A 22,886-nucleotide genomic window follows, 5' to 3' on the forward strand; every position below is an offset into this window, starting at 1 on the left:
TAGAGATCTGGCACAATATTTTACATGCATTGTCATATGATAGTTTTACCATAATCTTAAACTATGAATTGAGAAAACAATACTTTATTGGTAAAAACACAACAAAACTTTAGCAACTGTTGAGCTATGTGTCATGTTTAATAGTTGTATGCCTCTTTCATCCTGATCTCTGCTGTTCTTTCTCTTAGTATTGCTCTGTTTTCTGATTATTATTATTTTTAATCAGTTTTTATTACTATTTAAATGTCTAAGGTTTTTAGCATCACTGGGCCTTAAGAATTCTCTCAAGGTGTTTTTGGTACACCTATGGGTCCAGGTGATAGCTCCAGTAGTCACATGATGCCTCTTGGAAGCCCTGGTTTCGGTGGTGGGATGGGCTCACAGTTCATGGGCCAGCAGTCTTATAACGATGCTGTCTCTAAAGGATATGGACAATCTGTAATGTATGGACGCCCCAGTTCTACCTATAACCCCCCAGCCTATGCAGAAAGGTAATATATTCCTCTTCGTTCCTATTTATGAATAAAGAACACACTAATGCACCACTCCTTTGTTTAGTGGCCTCCATCCCCACAGTTTTCCTGAAAACAGCGGAGGAGCCAGTTTAGGAGCCCGACCTTCCCCAGACTTCACTCAGGCCGCTGCTGCTGCTGTAGCGGCTGCCACTGCCACTGCCACAGCTACAGCCACCGTTGCAGCCATACAAGAAAAACAGAATCAAGAGCTGAGCTATGGACAGGTACAGTTTGAAAACAAAAGTGGAACTTAATATAGGGCTTACAAAAGCTGCATGATCGGCTTCTAGGGCTGAAGGTTTAATTTAATTTATAAGTTTCTCACGATATTACACAACATGATTTCCAAATCGCAGAGGCATGCGATTTTGGCCCATGCAGCTGATGGCCGTGGGCCCATAGAAGTAGACGGTGGCGTTTACTTCTCAGTCTAGTTAAGGTGCACAGTAGATCGTGGATGTACAGTGAAAATATCAGCCACTGCAAAGGAGTACTGCTTTTATATATATATATATATATATGTATATATATATATATATATATATATATATATATATATATATATATATATATATACATGTGTATATATATGTATATAAAATAATACAGCATTACAGAATACAATTAAATAAAAGGCCTATTTTGAATTATATTTAAAATGATTATTAAGGACTAAAAAGTAAGTAATTCTTTAAAGCCACACCGTGTAGAATTTTACCCAAAAAATACAATTGAAATACAAGCATTTATTTTATGACAGATATTTTCATCAATGAAAAATACCTCATAAATGTACAAACAAACATGTGCTTTTGCTGTGAGAGGCTCAGCTCTCCAAAGAAATGACTATAACTTTACCAGGAGTGGGTACGTCTCCAGGTCGTTGCCATGGAGATGTCGAGTAAAGTCAGCAGAATTTCAGATTTAAACAGGTTAAGTTCTTATCCAAATCCATTCTTTGATTACCCACTGCAGTAATAGCATTTTCTGTGTGGAGCTGGTCATTGGGAGACGGTTTTGCACTGATGGCAACAGCATAGTCCAAAATGTTACCTTTAAGTCAGTTGTAAATATTTCATGAGTTTAAGCTAGATTTTAGTTATATGCATCAAAAAGTTATTAACGGTAAACAGGGAAGAAAAATCTAAATAAAATTGACATCGCAATATTGATTTTTGGCAAAATCGTTCAGCCCTATTGTGTTTCCATAGGGACATGTAACATTGGGTTGAAATGAGATTTTCTGCAGTTGATAAACATTTGTGCCACATGTTTCTAATAATAGAACTGCTACAGCTCTGATTGCCAGACATTTTGCTCTTCAGTAAAGTTCATAGGTGAAAACACACACATCCACCGGTCCTAAGCCAGTGGGCTGGATCAAAAGGTAATAATGCAAAAATAGCCAAAAAATCTGAACAACTGAACGCTTTTGTATTAGATTATAAAAAGCTGGTGGACTTTCAGTTGTGTGGATTTTTTGTTAGTTTTGTTAGTTTTGCTCTTCAATATAAATATTATATATTTAAATATTTAATATATTTAAATAATAAACATGCTATGCGTTTGTCCTGCTGCATTATTGTGAGAAACCTGTAAGGCATATGTTTATTGTATTTTCAACAGTAAAGCCACTGATTTAATACTGAGTTAAAGATGTGTCACACCTAGATAGTTGCATTTTTGTCCCGACTCATACTTTTTTCCTTCCAGATGGGTGGAGCATCCTCATACAGCACCCAGTTCCTGTCTCATTCTGGGCCCCGGGGCTCTCTGGGGAATCCAGGTGAAATGGGTGCCACCAGACATGGGCACTCTCCATCCACTGGCGGCTTGTGCCCCTCTCATCATCCACAAATGCAGAAAATATCCCCACATGGAAGCTATTCAGGGAGGCAACAAGGACTTAAAAGGCCTTTCCAATCTGAGGTGTGTGTCCTTTGAGTGTCAGTGTTAATTTTGACAACATATTTTATTTTAGTTTTAGTCTTAGTCTTTTGACTAAAATGTAATTTAATTTTAGTAGAGATTTAGTCAAAATTTTTTTTTTCAATTTTAGTCTAGTTTTAGTCGACTAAAATTGCATGTCAATTTAGTCGACTAAATTTAAGACTAATTTAGTCGACTTTGCTTTTATAATATTCATTATAATCATATTTAATCAAGGTCCTCGACTTAATGGAGCTTCTCCCACATGAACAAAGCTCAGAGCTGATTCTTTGGCAGTGAATTTAAATGACATGAGGCTCTTTCTGATGGTCAATAGAAGTTTGGATGATTTTAGTCTCTCCTTTTCATTTTTATTTAGTCTTATTTTAGTCGACTAAAATATCTGGACATTTTAGTCATAGTTTTAGTCTCATTAAAAACTTTTAATTTAGTTTTAGTCCAATTTTAGTCGTCAAAAATATCACTTTGACTAAAATTAAGACAAAATATTTTAGTCGACGAAATTAACACTGTTGTGTGTGCACTTTTATTTATATACTCTTTTAAGTGCATAGTTGCAGCAACACACAGCAATAAAAATCAAAACATAAACATTGTCATTACAGCACTGCTCAGTCAAAACTGATTCCAATGAACACAGGACTAAGCCAGGGCGAAAACCAGGACTACTCAGAACTAACCAGGACAAAAAACAGGCAATATCAGGGCTAAAGCAGGACTAAATCACATCTAAACCAGGCTAAAGACCTAAAATAGAATATGAAAGTTACACGTGAGGCCAGCTGAACCAAGACCAGTGCTTCTCCAACAACTGAGACTCTTGCTCAGCACACTGCCTCACAGCTGATGGGCACCTGTGGAGCTGTTCTCCTGTCCAGACCAAACGCTGTATGAACAAATTAGATGGCACGCTCATGTTTGCACCCTCGTTTATTCATTGCATCTCTGTGCTTGTATCTTCACTTTCCCACCAACACGGATTAAAAGAAGTCTAGAGGGAAAGGAAGGAAGAAGGTGGACCGCCAGTGCTAACACTGCCATAAGTTAGCCTCTGACTTCCTGGTTTGCGCTGGAGGAAAATGTGCTATATTTAGACACACAACAGGCACAGAGTCTAGTTTTTCGATCACAAATGCCGCGTTTACAATATAGAGCTCTGGAGCCAAATGAAGTTTACTCTACTACAAGAAAATGATCTGATTACCACAGCTGCAACATGATTCCCCAAATATCAGTCACATACAGTTAAAAGTAATAGCTCAGGCCTATTTTATTATTTCAGGGATTTCCAGTGCAGCAGTATGGCTCAGGGAGAATGTCTTACGCTCACCAGCCATTGCCGTATTCATCTGGACCACAGCAACGCTCCCCTTCTTACCCATCCAGTCGCTTTCCCCACATAGAACAGTTCAGTTCTGCACCACTCAACCCAGGACAGTTTACCCCACGGGCCGGCCCACAGTATTATAAGGTTTGTCATTTTAGATTGGATGAGTTATATATCTCTCATGCTTAAAATAAGTGTGCAATGATTTGTTTGCATTTGCAGCCTGACCCTTACAATGGTCAAGGAAGCCATTCACAAGGTGGTACAGGAATATATAATGCTTTCACACAGGCTGCAGTGAATGGAGTAAATATTTGTTTAATATACCTACTTCACATCTAATGAATCCATATCTTATTTGATCAATGTTGTACAAATCTAAATCTGTTCATTTACAATTATAGCCAGGAAGGAGTGGAGCGATACAGGGATATCCCATTTCACCTACGGGTGGGAATCCCACTCCGCCAATGACTCCAGGCACCACAATGCCTTCATGTGTTTCTCCTGGCCAAGATACTAAACTTCCCTACCTCTCCCCAGACACTAAATCCAACATCACACCACAGCTAGTATCTACAGGTGAGAGTATTGCCATATACCAATGTGTCTGTTATGACCTCAAATCACCCAATAAAGAAGACGTTGTATTTAGGAAACCCCAGTGATGACCTGCGCTTGACGTTTCCTGTACGAGATGGTGTCGTTTTGGATCCCTTCAGACTGGAGCACAACCTTGCTGTCAGTAATCATGCGTTTCAGCTTAGGGACTCCGTTTACCAAACACTCTTGATGAGGTAAGAAGCACACCTTCAGTAATGCAGTGTGCATAATGTTTATGCAATAGTTAGTTCCTCTCTCCAGCCCATTCTATTGTTGTGTTCTATTGCCCCCTTTAGGCCAGACTTGGAGTTACAGCTTAAATGCTACCATCATGAGGACAGACAGATGAACACCAATTGGCCAGCGTCTGTTCAAGTATGTATCTAACTAAACTTCACTGAGATGTTTTTGACTCAATTATTATAAAAGTGTTAAAAATGTATGCTGCTTAGGTCAGTGTGAATGCCACACCTTTGTCCATTGAAAGGGGGGATAATAAAACTTCCCACAAGCCCTTGTATCTAAAACAAGTTTGCCAGCCTGGACGCAACACTGTACAGATCACTGTGACAGCTTGTTGCTGTGTAAGTAGTTAATACACAATGCAGTTTTTCATCATCATCATACAAGTGCACAGCAAAAATATTCTCCTCTTGACTTTCAGTCACATTTGTTTGTGCTACAACTTGTCCATCGGCCATCTGTCAGATCTGTCCTCCAGGGTCTGATGAAGAAGAGGCTATTGCCAGCTGAGCACTGCATCGCTAAAAGTAGGGTACCAGTTCACTACTGCTATGCTGTCATTTTGTTGTCTTATGTCTTATTTTCATTCCAGTAAAGAGAAATTTTAGTTCTGGGACTATTCCTGGTACCCCAGGTCTGAATGGGGAGGATGGAGTAGAGCAAACAGCAATCAAAGTGTCTTTAAAATGTCCAATCACGTTTAGAAGGATCCAGCTTCCTGCTCGAGGCCATGACTGCAGACACATACAGGTACAGTAAACATTCAATACATTGAATCTGAAGAAATGTGACTGTGGTGAGCAAATCAAAGAAAGCTAGAGAGCAATTACAATTGTCTGGATCTCCTTTTCCATTATACATTCAGTAAATACCAAATGATATGTTCTGATTGTTATCCAATTGCACTATGTTTTCTTTTTATCTAGTGTTTTGACTTGGAATCATATTTGCAACTGAATTGTGAAAGAGGAACCTGGAGATGTCCAGTATGCAAGTAAGTACATGAAAAATAAAAAGTTAAGTTAAAAGAGAATACTTAACACATATTCATTGATTAAAAAAAACTTTTGCTTTGTGTGCTCTGTGATAACAGTAAAACAGCTTTGCTGGAAAGACTGGAGGTGGACCAATACATGCTTGGAATACTTGTGTACATCCAGATGTGAGTGTTGTCAGAATTAAGGTGTTAAGTGGTTTTATGGTCATGCCATTTGTTTTTCTTGTCATCCTTAGTTCAGACTATGAAGAAATTACCATAGACCCTCTGTGTGGTTGGAGACCAGTTCCTGTCAAACCAGATTTGCACATAAAAGAGGAACCTGACGGCCCTGTGCTGAAACGCTGCCGTACAGTCAGCCCCAGTCACATGGTTCTGCCTAATGTGATGGAAATTATCGCTGCCCTGGGCCCTGCTTCCACTCCATACCAGTCACTGACAGCAGGAAGCAGGAACACTCCAGACTTTAACAGGCCAAGTAAGAGCTGCTGGGAGAAAGCCCCCACCGGTTATGTATAATAATGTAATGGATAATTTGGCAAATGTGCATGCCAACTGCACAGCTGTTAGTGGCAGTGACGGTAATATGATTCAATACTGTTAAAAACAGAATGTGTTTAGTCCTATATGTATTAGTTATAATATCTCTGTTTAACATAGTCTACACAGAACAACCCACTTTCAGAATCTACTTCTTCACATCTGTTTTACTCAGAATAATGTGTAGGCTCTACTGATGTAATTCATTTAGCTTATACTGCTCTGAATCTTACTACATAATATGCATGCTTCGATTAGCTTGGACTAATGTGTATTGTTCTGATGCTTCTTCAGGCCAAGGGTTTTCCAAGCAAACAGGATTCACAGACTTCCCCAACACACCTGGATCCCCACCACTGGGCGAATATCCATCAACAAGACCTCCATCATCACTCTCTTATTCGCCTCACCCAGTAAGTCTTTTGTCCTGTTATTAGATGCAACAGAAAGAGGCCGTGTCGTTTGCCTCAGACACATACAATGTGGTTTGCCTCTGGCCTCTGAATGAGCTTCATTTCTGTGTCTTCACGGTTCAATAAGCTTCAAAGCAATAGTCAGGAAGCTCTAAAGCAAAGCGACGTCAATATGACCCTATTTGAAGTATTTTGCAGCAAAAATCTGTTAGTGGAATGAGTCTTACAAGGAGTTTGCTATAATACTAGCATAAATTTGAAAGAAAATTGAAGGATGTTTAACAAAGGGCAGTTGTCAAAGCTCCAGGTTCATTACTTACAAAGCAAAGTTACATGTGTTCAACCAGAGCAAGTGTTTCTCGGAAATAATTGCAAATTGCCGGGGTAATTCCTATGTTCTGTTTGCCACTGTTGGTAGACTCACAAACCCTCCACTTTCAATGCCCCAAGAATTAATTTCTACATCTAAGTGCAATGACTTTGCAAAATGTTTTAGTGACAAGGTCCAACCATAAAAAAAGCTATCAGTTCTTCAATACAAATGGTAACATTGCAACCAGTAGGAGACCTAGAGCTGACACATTTTACACTGTTCACTAATAAAATAGTGGAAGTTAGTTGGAATGTTATTTCTGGTCTGAGCTACCAACTAGCCAACTACCAACTAGATTTCTATAGTCTGTGCTGAGCAGTTTGTCACAACAACTAGTTAACACCTCATTCCAGACTGGATCTTCCCAAAGGGCCTAAAAACAGCTGTCATTAAGCCTCTGCTGAAGCCAGCTTACAGACTGGAGAATAGACAACAGAATAGGCTTTAAAATAGCTCTGCTTGTCACTTTATGGTCGGGCACCAAAGTATATTGCCGACATGTTAAAGCCACATGAACCACCCAGAGCCTTGAGATCCTTAGGGAGAAGTCTTCTGGTGGTTTCTAGAGTCACGACTAAACACGGTGAGGCTGCGTTTCAGTTTCACGCAGCAAAAGTCTGGAACAGCCTCTGTGAGGACGTGAAACAGGCCTCAACCCTAAAAGCACACTTTTGTACTGCTGCCTATATATATATATATATATATATATATATATATATATATATATATATATATATATATATATATATATATATATATATATATATATATATATATATATATATATATATATATATATATATATATAATGTAATTGATTGATTTGATTTGTTTTTATTGTATTTTTATTGTGTTTGGTGTTGCTGTGAGGCACATTGAGTTGTTTTGTTACAAATAAACTTGCCTTCCCTAGTGTTAAACTCATTTGACTATTTTTTAGAGCGCTCACTGTCTAGTCCTTCTGCTTTACAAGGTCTCTGGAGAGTCTTTGACTGAAGTTGAAGTAGACGCCTAGACCGCATTGATTGAAATCGTATTAAGGCATGTGCAGGAAAAGGCCTCTCCTGTCACATGCAGCTGCTTTACTAAATCCTCTGTCATACACGTCTGGTGTGTGACCTCTGGCCAGTTTACATTTACTTTTGTAACATTTCGTTAATAAAATGTCCATACAACCTACTCCCATTTGATTTGACCTAGTCCTTTCTGTTCTGTCAGGTACCTCCTGTTGGGCGTATTGAACTCTCCCACAACACCCTGCCCTCACACAGCTCAGGTGAGCATGGTAACCAGGGCCTTGCTGACGCAGGCAACCCTCTTTCCCCAAGGACCCCCACTACCCAGAACACAAGACTTCAGAGTGAGGGCTCTTTCGGACTTGCAGGCCCAGTCACACCTGCTGGAGAGGGATCGGACCATACTCTTGATGTGAGTGCAGAATAGTCTGTTTAGAATATGAAACTATCTTTAAACTGTTTTTATACGATTATAAACTTTTGTATCTTTGATGCAAAGCTTCTCCCAGAGCTGAACAACCCAGATGAGCTGCTGTCCTTCTTGGGCCCTCCTGACCTCCCGAACAACAGCAGCGATGACCTCCTGTCACTGTTTGAGAACAACTGACGGTTTGCTCTGGTCCATCCCTCAACAGCTTTTAGCAATGTTTCCCAAAGTGGGGTCCCGACTGCCCAGCGGGTCTCAAGATGATTAAAACGGTTCTTAATTAATAACAACATACATTGCTAAGTTGGTGTCAGATAAAGTAAACGACCAAAATACTTAATATTAAATCTGATTTTTCAAACTAGTGCTACTTAACATTATTAGAAGCAGTGATATTTCCCCCAAAATGTTCACAAGGTCATGTTGGGGTTGCGGCCTTGCTTAGAGGGCAGAGCCTGAGCATTCCCGCTATTTTTGTGTCGACAGTGTTTTTATGAGCATGTACATTTGTTTGTGTTGTATTTGTAATATTCTGCATATTCATCCTGAATCTCATTTCATTTTTAACCCTGTCTGGCAAAATAAAATGCAGCACAAACAACAAATATAGGGCAGAACACAAGGTTAATTAAAGGGTAAAGACATGTTGGACAAACCTTTTTTAAATCTAAATGACCCCACAAGTGTTTAATATACAGTATTCTTTTGCACTGCCATAGAGTTTGGCTTTGTAGCTTTTCTGCATTTTTTTGCCATTGGAAAGTTAGTTATGAACCTCGGTTAGATTTGACATATAGAATCCATAATTGTACGAGTTTATGTTATCTCTTTTAGGGCTGAAACGTTGATGATTGAAATAGTCGACAACTATTATAGTAATCAATTAATCGTTTTCTGGTTCACGCAGACTCAAATAGAGCAAAAATGATATGAAAATGGTGTATTTTTTATGAAAACCTACTTGGTTTTAAAAGTTTGGGTCTGTAGTGTTTTGTACATTGAACATTTCATAAATATCCGTCTGTGTCTCGTCCAATCAGAAGCAGAATTAGAGCCAGAACCTCCTACAAACATTCACTTTAAGTTTAGTCCATCAACAAAAACTCACAGCCAACCGATTAACCAATTAATCGTGAAAATAATTGGTAGATTAATTGATTACCAAATAATGGTTAGTTGCAGCCCTAATCTCTTTAAAATGTTTTCATAAGAGAACGTGTGTGTAAAATATTGAATTCATAAAATTGTTGATAGAAATGACCAGCTCACAATAAGTTATTTACATATTTTCAATGAATTCTCTTGGCCTGAATCCTATGGAGTCCAATATTGTCTTGGCAAGGCAGCAATAAATACATTTGACAGTTGTATGGGGAATATATTGGGTACTGAATGCTAATGTGCTTTATAAATAGATGGTCTTGCATTCATATACATTTTTTACAACATGATGAAATCTATGTTTAAATCATGTTTGTCATTGTACTGTTACATCGTTTTCTTAAATAAACTTTAAAACGACGCTTTGTTTGTGATCTTGTGATTTTGTGACTATCCCGTCAGACCTTGGAAGCTAAGCAGGGAAGGGCCTGGTCGGTACTTGGATGGGAGACCGTTTAGTAACACCAGGAAGCCTAGCGAATGAGTGAGTGAGTGGTTGGTGGTGGTCGGAAGGGCCGATGGCGCAGACTGGTTGCCTCGCTTCTGTCAGTCTACCCAAGGGCAGCTGTGGCTACAATAGTTGCTTACCACCACCAAGTATGGAATAAATGAATAGTGCAATGTAAAGCGTCTTTGAGTGTCCAGAAAAGCGCCAAATGAAACCGATGCATTATTTATTTGAATCATCTTTTCCTTGTTTAAAATGATAACGAACGCCCTCTCATCTGTGTAACTTGACTTGTCTGCTGGTAATTTCCACACAAATGTCGTCTATAGTGCGGATCTCTCAGCGCGCATGGACCATAGACTGTATCATGACCCCCCTCATACGTCACCACTCCGCACAGAGGGGCTTTTTCATTGGTGGCTTGAATATGTGGCATCATCCACCCAAAGGCATAAATAAATAAAGATCTTCGGCGTTGTCGGGATATCCGCGTCTCTTTTCATCTCACACATATCTAAAACCTCTGGAAAATGGGAAACCCTCGAGTTTATTTTGACATTGGTATTGATGGCGCAAACGCGGGCAGGATTGTGATGGAGGTAAGTCCTATATGCCCACGTTTATGGCTTCACAAGTTTTTTGTTGTTTCTATATGTGCACTATGTTTTATGTACAGTTGAGTGGGTTATAAAATAGCCTTTATGGTTTTGCCTTGTAATAAAGATTCAATGTGCAGTTTACTGGGATTGGGAACGCCCATCTAATACCGTACAGGCAGCGCAGAAAAATCTGGATTGGTTAACATTTAGATGAGCTTACTGGAGAAAACAGGTCAATTCTTACTTGATCACGAAACGCATGTACTATGTTCTGTCATAATCTCATTTCTCTCTCTATGACCCCATAATAACCTCAGAATGTCTGTGTTTTCAGCTGCGAGCTGACGCAGTTCCAAAGACTGCAGGTAAAACTATAATGAATATTATACTTTCTGGTGTGATTTACTCGAGCTTCTGGAAAGGCATTATCACCAGTGCATGGCCACAAGATGAATGTGTTATTGTTGTATTCATTAAATTATATAACATCTACATTCGTTTTGCACAACTGAAAGCAACACCAAGACTGGGCCAATACATTACAAATGCTAAGAGTGATTTTGTCCTACATTGCCTTTTGTCCTACTTAGCCCTAACCTAGTTTATTACATAGAGGCCTTACAACCCTCTCCTCGGCATACATCCAGCATGACCTCCATCCTTCTCATCTCATATTGTTTACTTGCTGACCAAAGCGGAGGACATTATGTCTTTGCGTTACAGAAAATTTCCGGGCTCTTTGTACTGGTGAACACGGATTTGGCTACAAGGGCTCCTCATTTCATCGCATCATACCGAAATTTATGTGCCAGGTACAAAGCCAGTTTCTCCAGTGTTTATTAAGTTGTATTGGCTTAAAATGCATTTCTCCATCGCTCACACCGCGCTGTTTCCAGGGAGGGGACTTCACCAACCACAACGGCACGGGAGGCAAGTCCATTTATGGAGAGAAGTTTGCCGATGAGAACTTCCAGCTAAAGCACACGGGCGTAGGATGTTTGTCCATGGCCAATGCAGGGCCCAACACCAACGGATCACAGTTTTTTATCTGCACAGCATCCACTGATTGGTACGGCCACACACACCTTCCTGATTAAAACAGCGCGCCACAGATTGGGTTTTTACATTCCGGTCTGTCTCTTCTTGCAGGCTGAACGGGAAGCACGTGGTGTTTGGCAGTGTTGTCGAGGGGATTGATATTGTCAAGGCAATGGATAAACAGGGGACAAAGAGTGGCACTCCGAAAGCCAAAGTTGTCATCGTTGATTCTGGGGAACTAAAGTAGGCTTGCAGAACCACATCAGGCTAATGTATTGTACACTTGATGTAGCCTACTTTGAGGTCCAGTAGTCTATATTGACAATAGATGAATTAACCCCAGTCCACTTGCACCCTGTTCTTCAAATTATTTATACGTGTATGTTCATTGCAATATGCTGACAAAAACGATATATGTGAATAAAAGCTGCGAAAAAGAGGACTATGCCAGCATTCATTACATAAGGTTTCTCGCCATCTAGTGGTGAGGTTTGAACTTGCACCCCATCTTTTTTTTTCTTCCAGCGTGTGATGCTAAAAATAGACGTTCAAGCCAACAACAAGGCCACTGCAGCAGTGTTCATTTCGTCGACTAAAATATTTAGTCTTGATTTTAGTCAAAGTGTTATTTTTGACGACTAAAATTGGACTAAAACTAAATTTAAAGTTTTTCATGAGACTAAAACTCGGACTAAAATGTCCAGATATTTTAGTCGACTAAAATAAGACTAAATAAAAATGAAAGGGTGAGACTAAAATCATCCAAACTTCTATTGAGCGTCTGAAAGAGCCTCATATCATGTAAATTCACTGCCAAAGGATCAGCTCTGAGCTTTGTTCATGTGGAGCAGCACCATGAAGCAGAGGAACAAGATTAAATATGATTATAGTGAATATTATAAATGCAAAGAATAAATAAATTAACTAAATTCGTCTTAAATTTAGTCGACTAAATTTACTTGCAATTTTAGTCGACTAAAACTAGACTAAAATTGAATTACATTTTTTTGACTAAAACTAGACTAAAATCTAATTAAAATATGTTGTCAAAATTAACACTGCACTGCAGACTGAGCTCTGAAGAAAATCTCTATTTTTATTATTTTTAATAGTTCCGTTTTTATTAACAAAACAACCAAGGCATTAAAAATGTAATGTTGACAGAAATACAGTTGATCAAGTTACTCCATCAAGAATGAAAGACATAAATATCAATCTATGAAGGTTCAGTATAAAATATAATCACCTGGCCGACAGCTGATCACAACACAGTTCAACCACCACTACAAAACACTTGACACAGGTTATCAGTGCAGCACAACACACGGATACAATTAGAAATAAACTCAAATATTATGTAACTACTGGCTACGCTACACGTGACAATAGCTTCCCAAGTCTGATACAAATGTTCTGATCAACAAAACAAGTCAGTACAACATTGAGAAAAGGGGAAATTGGGGGAGCATTTGTGTCAACATTGTGAAAAAGCACATATTAAAACTACGAGTCACTGAGTTCAAATGTGACACTTGAGGTAAACATTGACAACATGTTTTTTTTTAGTTTAAAAACTGTTTTAGCTTTGTGATACCCACATTGTGTTTGCACAACCTCTGAACAATACTTCAAGGCAGTATAGAGCTTTGGAAATAGGGATGATGTGCAAAGGAAAAACATTGTTTGAAACTAAAGGCCCTCACTGGTAATGTCTGGTCTGAGGTTACTTTAAAGAAAAATAATAGTTACAAAAAGGTAGCAAAATAATAGTGAAGTCTTGCTCCTGGACTATTAAATCAGTGATAGTGAGCAGGGATAAGTCTACTGCAGATTGTCACAGGGATCAGATCATGATTTGATTTCTGTCATATCACACTGCCAAACCCTATATTAAAATGGCACAATTGTGATAGAAACAGGTCAACCTTTAATATCAAAATATAATTGGCAGTATATTTTCTGACATCATTAATGCATCGTCAAAGTTGGCTTGAACTGATAATAATAATAATTCACACATTTAAAAGAAACTAGTGCACTTATGACAAGATCTGAAACACTCACTGCTGCACTCTTATTAAGACGCTTGATATTAAAAATCTTGTAATGATAATAATAATGCATTTGTCGTACATAATGTTTTTGTTTTTTTTCCGGATGCTCAAAGTCTTTTTATTATTTTGTGTATTATTCATTCATTCCATACCTGGTGGTGGTAAGCTACAGTACATACGTAGCCACAGCTGCCCTGGGGTAGAATGACGGAAGCACGGAAGCCAATCTGCACCATCAGCCCCTCCGACCATGACCCCCCCACTCACTCGGGCACCACTTCTTGGGATGTTGCTTAAAAGGCTACATTGCTGGTTCGTGGACTTCAAACAATAACTAAAAGACGACCAAAACAATAAAACCTGGCATTACTGTTGTTATCTCTGGAGCGCTTTGTCATACAGTCCATGTTGCCCCTGAGGTACTGTTACAATAAGAAAAAAGAAAGAAACACATATGCTGCTTATCACAATCATCATGGTAATAGAGACATTTTAAGGAAACTGTCATCACAGTGGCAAGTATTTCATTTAGGTGAAACGGTTGTATTAAAAATCAATGGGTTGTAAAAGGTACGAGTACAAACATAGATTTAAGGCACAGCAGTAAGAGCTCCCAATTTTTCATAAAAAATTGGGAGCTCTTACTGCTGTGCGGACCCTTGCTTTAAATCACTGTATTCTTATTTTGGATCCAGCACGCAGGTTTCACTGTCTTTGGATGTGCGTGCCTATTTCCTTTTAGACAAGTACAAACATAAACACAATAATAGCAAAGCTTGCTGCTCACGTGTTGTTGACTCTCAGCTCTGTGGGGACGTCTTCCTGCTCTCTCTGAGAATGCTGTCCAGCCCATTGAGCTGACGGAGGAACCCTCTGTTGGGGATGACGCCTCTGTGATCCTTCACAGTCTTTATGGCCTCCACCAGAGTCAGGTTCTGTCTAATCATCAGGTAGGCCAGCACCAATGTAGCAGAGCGGCTGACTCCCACTGTGCAGTGTACTAGCACCTTGCCTACACAAAGAGCAAAGAACTTTTACAGGACGTGCCAAAACAAACAATTAAACATAACTATAAAGTATAGCTGGTGTAAAAAAAAACGTTTCTTACAGCAAAATCATTTTCTTTTGCCAGAGTAGAAATACTTTTGTGATTGAAAAACGTCAATGCCAATTATGTATTATTTTGCACCCTGGTGAGAATCCTGCACAAACTCAGGAGAAAGGACTTGGTCTGTCCTGAAACGTCATTCGTTTATGTCGAGAAATGTCCAGACCCCAGTTAGTGAACCATTGTGTTTATTTAACCTCGTAACCCCCACCCGAACTGAGCACATTATCTCCAGTGTGGCTTTACCCAAATGTAAAAGCTTCTTGAAACAAGTGTCAAAATAGCGACAAAATGGTTACAAAAATAGTGATGAAAATGCAACAAAAAAGCAGCAAAAACGCAAAGACAAAAGCATCTAAAACGAGACCAAATAGCTCCAAAAATACGACACAAAAGTGACATAAACGCAGCGACAATGCTAGGAAAAATCTGAGTTGTGTAGGTCTTAGCTTTCAAATATGTCAGTTCATGATATACATAATATGTCGTTAACTGGAGAAAATGCACTCAGTTCAGGTAAGAGGTTAAACAGTGTACAGTATACATTAACCATGCAAATTAAAAAGTAACGCTCCTTGGTAACTCACCTCCAGTAGAGAGGGCTTTGTGAATAAATTCAGCAGCTGGGTAAAAGTTGACGCTCATATCAAACGTGGGGGAGTCATGAGCCTCAATACCATGGTAGGTGATGTTCATCCCGGCATAATGCTCTGCTCCTCCACGCCACTTGCTCTGAGCACAGTTGAGAATATGTGTAATGCCAAGTTTGGCCAGTTCTCTGCGATCTGAGGCGATGTCTCTAAAGAGTTATACACAAGCACATTAAAATAAACATCAAACATGAGCATATGTGATGATTAACTAAACACAGAGCACGCACTGGTCTCCTATGTAGAGTCGTGGCCACACTTCGTCTGCGTGGTTACACGCGGTTTTGCCCGTGCACAGCAGTCTCTCCAGCTCAGACACGGACAGGACAGGGGAAGATCGCTCCGAGTCTTTTCTGTTTGGGGACCTGGAGCTGCTCCTTGACCGGGAAAACCGGGACATAAACGCCATTTACACTGAATCAGAAAAAAATAAAATAAGTAAACGACAGACGTCAAAACCCTCAGTGCTTTAAAATCCACACACACAGCATGGTTGTAAAACAGCCTAGTTTAGACTTGGCAACCTGTGGGTGGGTTAGCGTCTCACTGTAGACCTGCTTCTTAATAAAAAACAACAGCAGGACAACGGCAGTGGCGAAGTCTCCGTGGTTAAATCCCACTCACCTTTTGTATTTTTGATATTCCCTGCCACAGTTCAGCCACTAGTTAAGCAGCCATGATGCCTACTCGGTGTGGGAGGATGAAGCGGCGGCCCAGCATCCAGACATCTGCATCTCCATGCAGAGGCTCAACATCTTCCCTTCTTCAATTCGCTACACACACGGAACAAACATGGCTGCTGCGCCTGGTGGAACAGACAGTTTGTTCATTAAGTGTAACAAATGCCTGTTGACATACTGAAAACACATTAAACATTTAAATCCGCTGTTACTGAAAAGGTTTCATTGGCGCCATCTGCTGTTGAAACACACAAGCGCATTTGTTATGTTCCAGATGAGGCGGAGAAACCACGAAGAAGAACGTCCCTCATCTACGTATAATCAGTGCGACGGCGACACGTGTTTACATGGGAGTATTATGATATAGCGTGTGTACCTTCTCTTTGCTGTTGCAGATATGGCAGAAGAAAGGCTACAGTTTCATGAAATGGGATTAGATGACCGTGTTTTAAAGGTATGAACCGAAGTATTTTCATGGATCATCACTAATCGAAACGTTATCACTGTAAAAAACAATAGACTCGTTCTGTAACGAGTATGAGTTCATTTGGCAACGAGCATCACATGAAGACTGTGTGGGGACAGTTTTGTATTTGTTAGTCTCAGTCATGCTGGAGATTTCTGTCTTGGGTAAAGGATCTTAAGCTGTCATGTGTACTAGGTTGCGGTGAGGACCTTTCGCCTCTCACCTCAAGAGGTTTCGTCAGGAACTTACTGTAATGATCAAATAACAGCAGACTGGATTCATACGTTGATCTAGAGGGAAATTATCTTGTTGTTCATCCCTTCTTTATTTTTGAATTATCTCAACTGTTACTAACAGCAAATCTGCTTACACTCACTTGGTCTGTGGCTGAATCTGAATATCTACAATATTTGCTCCTATTCGCCTACATTGTTTTTGCCACGGATCGGCACTTCCATTGAATTGCTTGCCTTCATATTATAGAAATCTGTTGAAGGGCATGGACCAATACAACACTATGATAGAGAAACTGTTTTTTAAAGAACTTTACACAAAGGTAATATCCAAATGTTTTTCCTGATCACCATTTAATAGTGATGGGATTCACAAACCTGTCACATTATTCTTATGGCTGAAAGTCCTTTTAACTGGCCAACATCATGTATGTGTTTTTGAATATTGTCACTTTTGGACACTTTTATATGAGGAAATATTTAGACCATAGTTCATATGTACTTTTATGTTTCATGTGAATTGGCCACAATTTATATAGGAATTAACAATAAACTCTAAAATCTGCATTTTGTCAGTTACCATAGTTACTGCCATGGGATTTTCAGCTTCCCTCCACCTCAGTTTTAAATGATAGGCTCTTTATTTAACCTATAGCCTCTTTAAAATGTTGTGATGTCACATGAACATGACACAATTCATGGCAGCACCCACGCGAACGTCCGGAATAAGGTGATCCTAGCTTCATATCCCCTTGTCACATGATAAGGTCAACCATTAGATTTTATTATTGGTGTATTTGGTCGTTAATGAACTCCAGATTGTAGCCTTGGGCTCATATCCATCTGGTGTTCCCCATGTGCACTCTCAAACACACTCTCATACGTCACATTAGTGGTAGGGGAAACAGGAGTACCCGGAGGAAACCTACACAGACATAGGGAGAACATGCAAACTCCACACAGAAAGGCCCCGTCCCCGGTGGGAATCGAACCTGGACCTTGTAGCTGTGAACAGCTGTACCATGCCATAGATCCCTATGCAGTTAGGAACTAGAGCTTCAGCACAATCCGACCGTCCTCACCCAGCAGCGGAAACAACAGGGGAAGTGACAGATGTTTCATAAAAAACTATATCAACTCCTGCTGCTGGTCACGGACTTTAATCACTCAAACATGAACCACAGTAACGATATAAACCACACGGAACATGGGGCAACAGTGGCGCAGATGGTAGAGTGGGTCGTCTGAAAGTGCACACTCTCGTTGTGTCCTTGGGCAAGACCCTTCACCCACATTGCCCCCAGTGCCTGTGTACATTGGTGTATGAATGGGTGAGTGGATCCTTGCTGTAAAGCGCTTTGAGGTGGAAAAGCACTATATAAATTGAGACCATTTACCATTTACCATGGGGGATAACCTTCCACAGCCAAATATCCCATCAAACCCTGTCCTTTGCTTCATCCTCAGAAAAAGAGGCCACATTAACTCACAGTGAGGTCTGCTCTTCAGCTGTGTAATGTCTGCAAATAATCCATGTGGCTTAAATTTCTTCTAAATGAAAACAAAAGTACAAACTGCCTTCATTTGGGCCATTTACTGTTTCACCTTAAAACAGTGAGATGTGGCTCTGGTGACTAACATTTATTTTGTCACATTTATAAAGTTTGGCTTGTGAGTTTTGTTTTATGTTTTGGTTTCTCTTGAGAAGCCAAGAGAATGATTTCTCTTGGTTTCTCATAAACCAAGAGAAATTATTCAACGCACACTGCATCTAAAGGACCCACTTCATGTGATGCCATAGCTTTAAAAAAAATGTAATGCAAACTCTTTGTTCGTTGATACAGGCGGTCGCAGACCTTGGTTGGTCTCAGCCCACTTTGATCCAGGAGAAAGCTATTCCTCTGGCATTAGAAGGAAAGGACCTTTTGGCTCGTGCACGGACTGGCTCTGGAAAAACCGCTGCATACGCTATACCCGTTATACAACGCCTCCTAGACTCCAAACAGGTATTATGTAAAACTAGCTGCATGTAACTTTAAATGTAGTGACACCATGCCCGATGTTGACATTCCGTACATTTATCACAGCGTGTTAGGGAACAGGATGTCAGGGCACTCATCCTAGTGCCAACCAAGGAGCTGGGTCAGCAAGTTCAGACCATGATCCGACAGTTAACCGCTTACTGCTCCAGAGATGTCAGAGTCGCCGACATCTCTGGCAAAACCGACCTGTCAGCTCAGAGGTTTGCTCCGTGACAGAGTTCAAACCAGTGTTTCTGTACACATTGATCACGCTACTTTTTTTTTTTGACCGTCTAGACCTATCTTGATGGAGAAACCTGACGTGGTGGTGAGCACGCCTTCTCGTGTACTCGCTCATCTGAATGCACAGAACCTTGCCCTACACTCGTCTCTTGAGATGTTGGTTGTAGATGAGGCAGACCTGCTGTTTTCTTTTGGCTTTGAAGCAGATCTAAAGAATTTACTGATGTGAGTTGCTCTTCATTCAATTTTATCGTAGCATCATGCCCCTTCTTAGCTTTTCTTTGATTTTCCTTTGTCAATACGAGACCAGAGCTAACTAAAACTATTGCATAAACAGCCATTTGCCAAAGATCTACCAGTCATTTCTGATGTCAGCCACATTCACTGAAGATGTGCAAGCTTTAAAGGAGCTGCTACTACACAACCCGGTAATGTCGGCTTTTCTTTATTTGTCAGAATGTAGTTATGTAGTTTCCTGTTGATAATAAACAGGTAATGCCAAAATCTGAAGCTTTTGGGAACTTTAATTTGCAGGTGATTCTGAAGCTCCAAGGTTCTCAACTCCCAGACAGCAGCCAGTTGCAGCAGTACAGTATCAAATGTGAGGAGGAAGACAAATTCTTGCTCATTTACACACTGCTGAAGCTGCGCCTAGTTCAAGGCAAGACCCTTATGTTCGTGGGAGAAGTGGAAAGATGCTACAGAGTCAAGCTGTTTCTTGAACAGTTTGCTATTCCTGCATGCGTGTTGAACTCTGAGCTACCAGTGCAGTCCAGGTCTGGAAAAAAAAAAACAAATTCAAAACAAATTTGGTGTCCCTCCTTCTGTTGCATTACAGCTTTATTTTTTCCTTTTTCCAGGTGCCACATTATTACTCAATTCAACCAGGGTTTTTATGACTACATAATTGCTACAGACGAACAGAGTTTGGCTGATCCCACCAATGCACCACAAGTTACTGCAGGGAAAGGAAAGAAGGCATCCACAGAGAAACGGCCAAAGTGAGAAGAAACTAAACTTTTAAGTGATTGAAGAAATCAGCTGGGAAAATGTGAAACCAGCTCTGCATCTATGTTTTCTTTTTGTAATTGTTACGTTTTTAGAAATAAGGACAAGGAATATGGAGTGTCCAGAGGTGTTGACTTCCAAAACATTGCCAACGTTATCAACTTTGACTTCCCCCCAACAGTAGAGTCTTACATTCATCGAGTGGGAAGGTTTGTTTGTGCAGAATTGTCGATTGTTGTTTTTTGTTGTTGTTTTTTACTCAACTTGAGTTTTTCCACTTTGTTTTTGTAGAACAGCCAGAGCGGACAATCCGGGAACTGCTCTGTCTTTTATCTCTCACACGGAACTGCCTCTGCTCGGAGAAGTGGAGGACGCTTTGAAAGGAGGTACCATCATGCTTTATATTATATACATTCATAGTAACCTCGGACACTAACATGAGTGTGTTTCAAAAGACAATGCAGACTGTGTTTTGAAGCCTTATGAATTCAAGATGGAGGAGATTGAAAGTTTCCGCTACAGGTGTCGGGTGAGAGGAATGACTTGGTTTCTTGTTTATTAAAACTTTTTGTTTATAAAAACTATAAAACTATACTTTGTTTTAGGATGCCATGCGTTCAGTAACGAAGCAAGCAGTAAAAGAGGCCAGACTTAAAGAGATCAAGCAAGAACTATTAAATTCAGAAAAACTAAAGGTAAATTCATTACAATATATTTTAGATAAATTAAAACAATGTAACTGAATCCTTTTGCTGTTGTTCAGACTTACTTTGAAGATAACCCCAGGGACTTGCAGCTGCTGCGTCATGACAAAGACCTCCACCCTGCTGTCGTCCAACCACACATGAAGAACGTGCCTGAATATCTCAGTGAGGGGAACGCAGAGCTCAATCACTTCAAAATGATCTGTAGTGCTTGTAGCATTGATATTTGATTTGTTGTTCCCCAGTTCCTGAAACATTGAGAGGTATAGCTAATCCATCGTCAGGAAGGAGAAGGAAAAGGAAAGACAAACCTAAGCCTGGAGGGCTTATCAAGGCAAGTTTTAAGGTAAGAAATTCTAATACTGTACTGTACTGTACTGCTATTTAGATTAAGACCAATTACCGTTATATGTGCAATATATAATAATAATGCATTGGTTTTATATAGCGCTTTTCTGGACACTCAAAGACGCTTTACATTGCACTATTCATTCACTCCATACTCGGTGGTGGTAAGCTACTATTGTAGCCACAGCTGCCCTGGGGTAGACTGACGGAAGCGAGGCAAGCAGTCTGCGCCATCAGCCCCTCCAACCACCACCACCACTCACTCAATCACGCACTACATTCACTAGGCTTCTTGGTGTTCCCAAACGGTCTCCCATCCAAGTCCTGCCAGGCCCTTCCCTGCATAGCTTCCAAGGTCTGACAGGATTGGGCAGAGCAAAGGCGGTATGGCTACAATATATAGTGGTGTAAAAGGCTGTTGGACTGAAGCATCTTACATGATGAGGAGGTCAGATTGTGTGTAGAGAATTATGCAGCTTCTTTTTGTCAAAGTGGGCAAGAAAAGAGATCTAGCAGGTTTATTTGGGCATCACATCAATACTGAACCTAAACGCAGTTGCACTATTTACTTCAGAAATAATGCAACTACCATTTCATCCAATACAATGCGCTATCGCGCCTTTGCCCTAAAGATGAAAGAATAGATGTGCAGGGCTCTCCTAAATAAATGTCAGATTTGCAGTGAAGCAAAACATATTTCTATGAAAAGTGTCAGCAGACGGATGTGACACAAAATGTTTATCATATACAAATAAAAAACATGGATGGAATGCTTGTGCCTGAGGAAATAAAGAAAAACTTTCTCTCAAATCCATTTTTTTTGCTAACAAATGAGTGTCCAATAGTGCGGTCATAATTTTTGCAATTTAGTGCAAATAAGTAAATAGATCAACTTCCTGCATAAAAACGTCAGTGTGGCGTCTCTACAGGCGAAATGTCTATTTTTGAATTTGGCACCACTGTTGGACGAGGCGTAAAATCTGATGTCACTTGACCTGCAGCACAAACACTCCAATGAAACGCTCCCACACATGGCCCTGGCCCCGCCTCCTGCAGAGAGGAGGGAGGGAGAGGGCTGTGTACCTGTAAGGCAACTCAGGCCTGTCAATCACAGACCAATGTCCCCCCGCATGCTCCTTAGTCTTCCAGGAACGCCTCTTTCTCCGGCTTTTTTAAAAATCACAATCTCTCAGGCTGAGGCTCTGGTCAATAAGGCTTTTTTTGGTAACCTTTTTTTTTTTTTTTTTTGTCAAATTGTTTTTTTTCTAAAATGTATAAAAATAGACATGTGAGATGGTTAATTTCCTTTTTTATATTTTCTTTAGTTGCACAATAATTACATTTATATTGTCAGTTATATTGTATGCTGAAAATTGTACTTGCCTAATAATTATGCACGCTACATCTATTACCATCCATAACATGCATGAATAAATACACATAGTAAGTTTAACTAGCATTAATCATTATTTTTTCTCTATCTGTAGAAACACGTTGGAGAGAAAAACCCACTGAAGAGTTTCCGTTACACTGGAGGAAGGAACAAAAGGTCGAAATGAACCAATTGTGAGTCATTGATTAAACAAGTGCTGCTTGTTGTGCGGTGATTTCTGTGGGCTAAACAAAAATACAAATGTTGTTTGATGATTATTATCAGTAGTCTGAGGTCTATGTCAGAGATCTGTTTGCATTTTTCCACCTCATGTTCAATAAAAATACAA

At 39.9% G+C, this 22,886-nt stretch overlaps 4 protein-coding genes across 4 annotated transcripts; 3 read left to right on the forward strand and 1 right to left on the reverse strand.

The window, feature by feature from the left end:
* Positions 1–256: 256 nt before the first annotated feature.
* zmiz2 (zinc finger, MIZ-type containing 2) lies at positions 257–8,796 on the forward strand. Its single transcript, XM_079551319.1, has 17 exons — positions 257–491; positions 559–739; positions 2,229–2,444; positions 3,748–3,936; positions 4,015–4,098; positions 4,197–4,374; positions 4,448–4,589; positions 4,692–4,770; positions 4,848–4,979; positions 5,060–5,165; positions 5,231–5,388; positions 5,565–5,632; positions 5,732–5,800; positions 5,872–6,113; positions 6,470–6,588; positions 8,180–8,389; positions 8,477–8,796. Exons 1-17 carry the CDS (start codon positions 307–309, stop codon positions 8,582–8,584), a joined length of 2,466 nt encoding a protein of 821 aa, XP_079407445.1. The 5' UTR covers positions 257–306; the 3' UTR covers positions 8,585–8,796.
* A 1,641-nt stretch (positions 8,797–10,437) lies between these two features.
* On the forward strand, positions 10,438–12,058 carry ppiab (peptidylprolyl isomerase Ab (cyclophilin A)). Its single transcript, XM_079551947.1, has 5 exons — positions 10,438–10,612; positions 10,947–10,977; positions 11,336–11,424; positions 11,509–11,681; positions 11,762–12,058. Exons 1-5 carry the CDS (start codon positions 10,544–10,546, stop codon positions 11,895–11,897), a joined length of 498 nt encoding a protein of 165 aa, XP_079408073.1. The 5' UTR covers positions 10,438–10,543; the 3' UTR covers positions 11,898–12,058.
* Positions 12,059–13,795: 1,737 nt separating this feature from the next.
* dusp26 (dual specificity phosphatase 26) lies at positions 13,796–16,361 on the reverse strand. The gene is made up of 5 exons (XM_079551716.1): positions 16,087–16,361; positions 15,693–15,876; positions 15,400–15,611; positions 14,492–14,716; positions 13,796–14,126 (listed from the first exon to the last, which is right to left on the reverse strand). Exons 2-4 carry the CDS (start codon positions 15,869–15,871, stop codon positions 14,505–14,507), a joined length of 603 nt encoding a protein of 200 aa, XP_079407842.1. The 5' UTR covers positions 15,872–15,876; positions 16,087–16,361; the 3' UTR covers positions 13,796–14,126; positions 14,492–14,504.
* Positions 16,362–16,461: 100 nt separating this feature from the next.
* ddx56 (DEAD (Asp-Glu-Ala-Asp) box helicase 56) lies at positions 16,462–22,873 on the forward strand. Its single transcript, XM_079582880.1, has 14 exons — positions 16,462–16,596; positions 18,686–18,847; positions 18,929–19,083; positions 19,160–19,330; positions 19,443–19,533; positions 19,640–19,881; positions 19,966–20,106; positions 20,209–20,322; positions 20,405–20,499; positions 20,569–20,642; positions 20,719–20,808; positions 20,877–20,982; positions 21,063–21,163; positions 22,653–22,873. Exons 1-14 carry the CDS (start codon positions 16,540–16,542, stop codon positions 22,722–22,724), a joined length of 1,671 nt encoding a protein of 556 aa, XP_079439006.1. The 5' UTR covers positions 16,462–16,539; the 3' UTR covers positions 22,725–22,873.
* The last annotated feature ends 13 nt before the right edge of the window (positions 22,874–22,886 follow it).

Source organism: Gobius niger (assembly GCF_951799975.1).
Source record: "Gobius niger genome assembly, chromosome: 2".
Taxonomy (NCBI): Eukaryota; Metazoa; Chordata; class Actinopteri; order Gobiiformes; family Gobiidae; genus Gobius; species Gobius niger.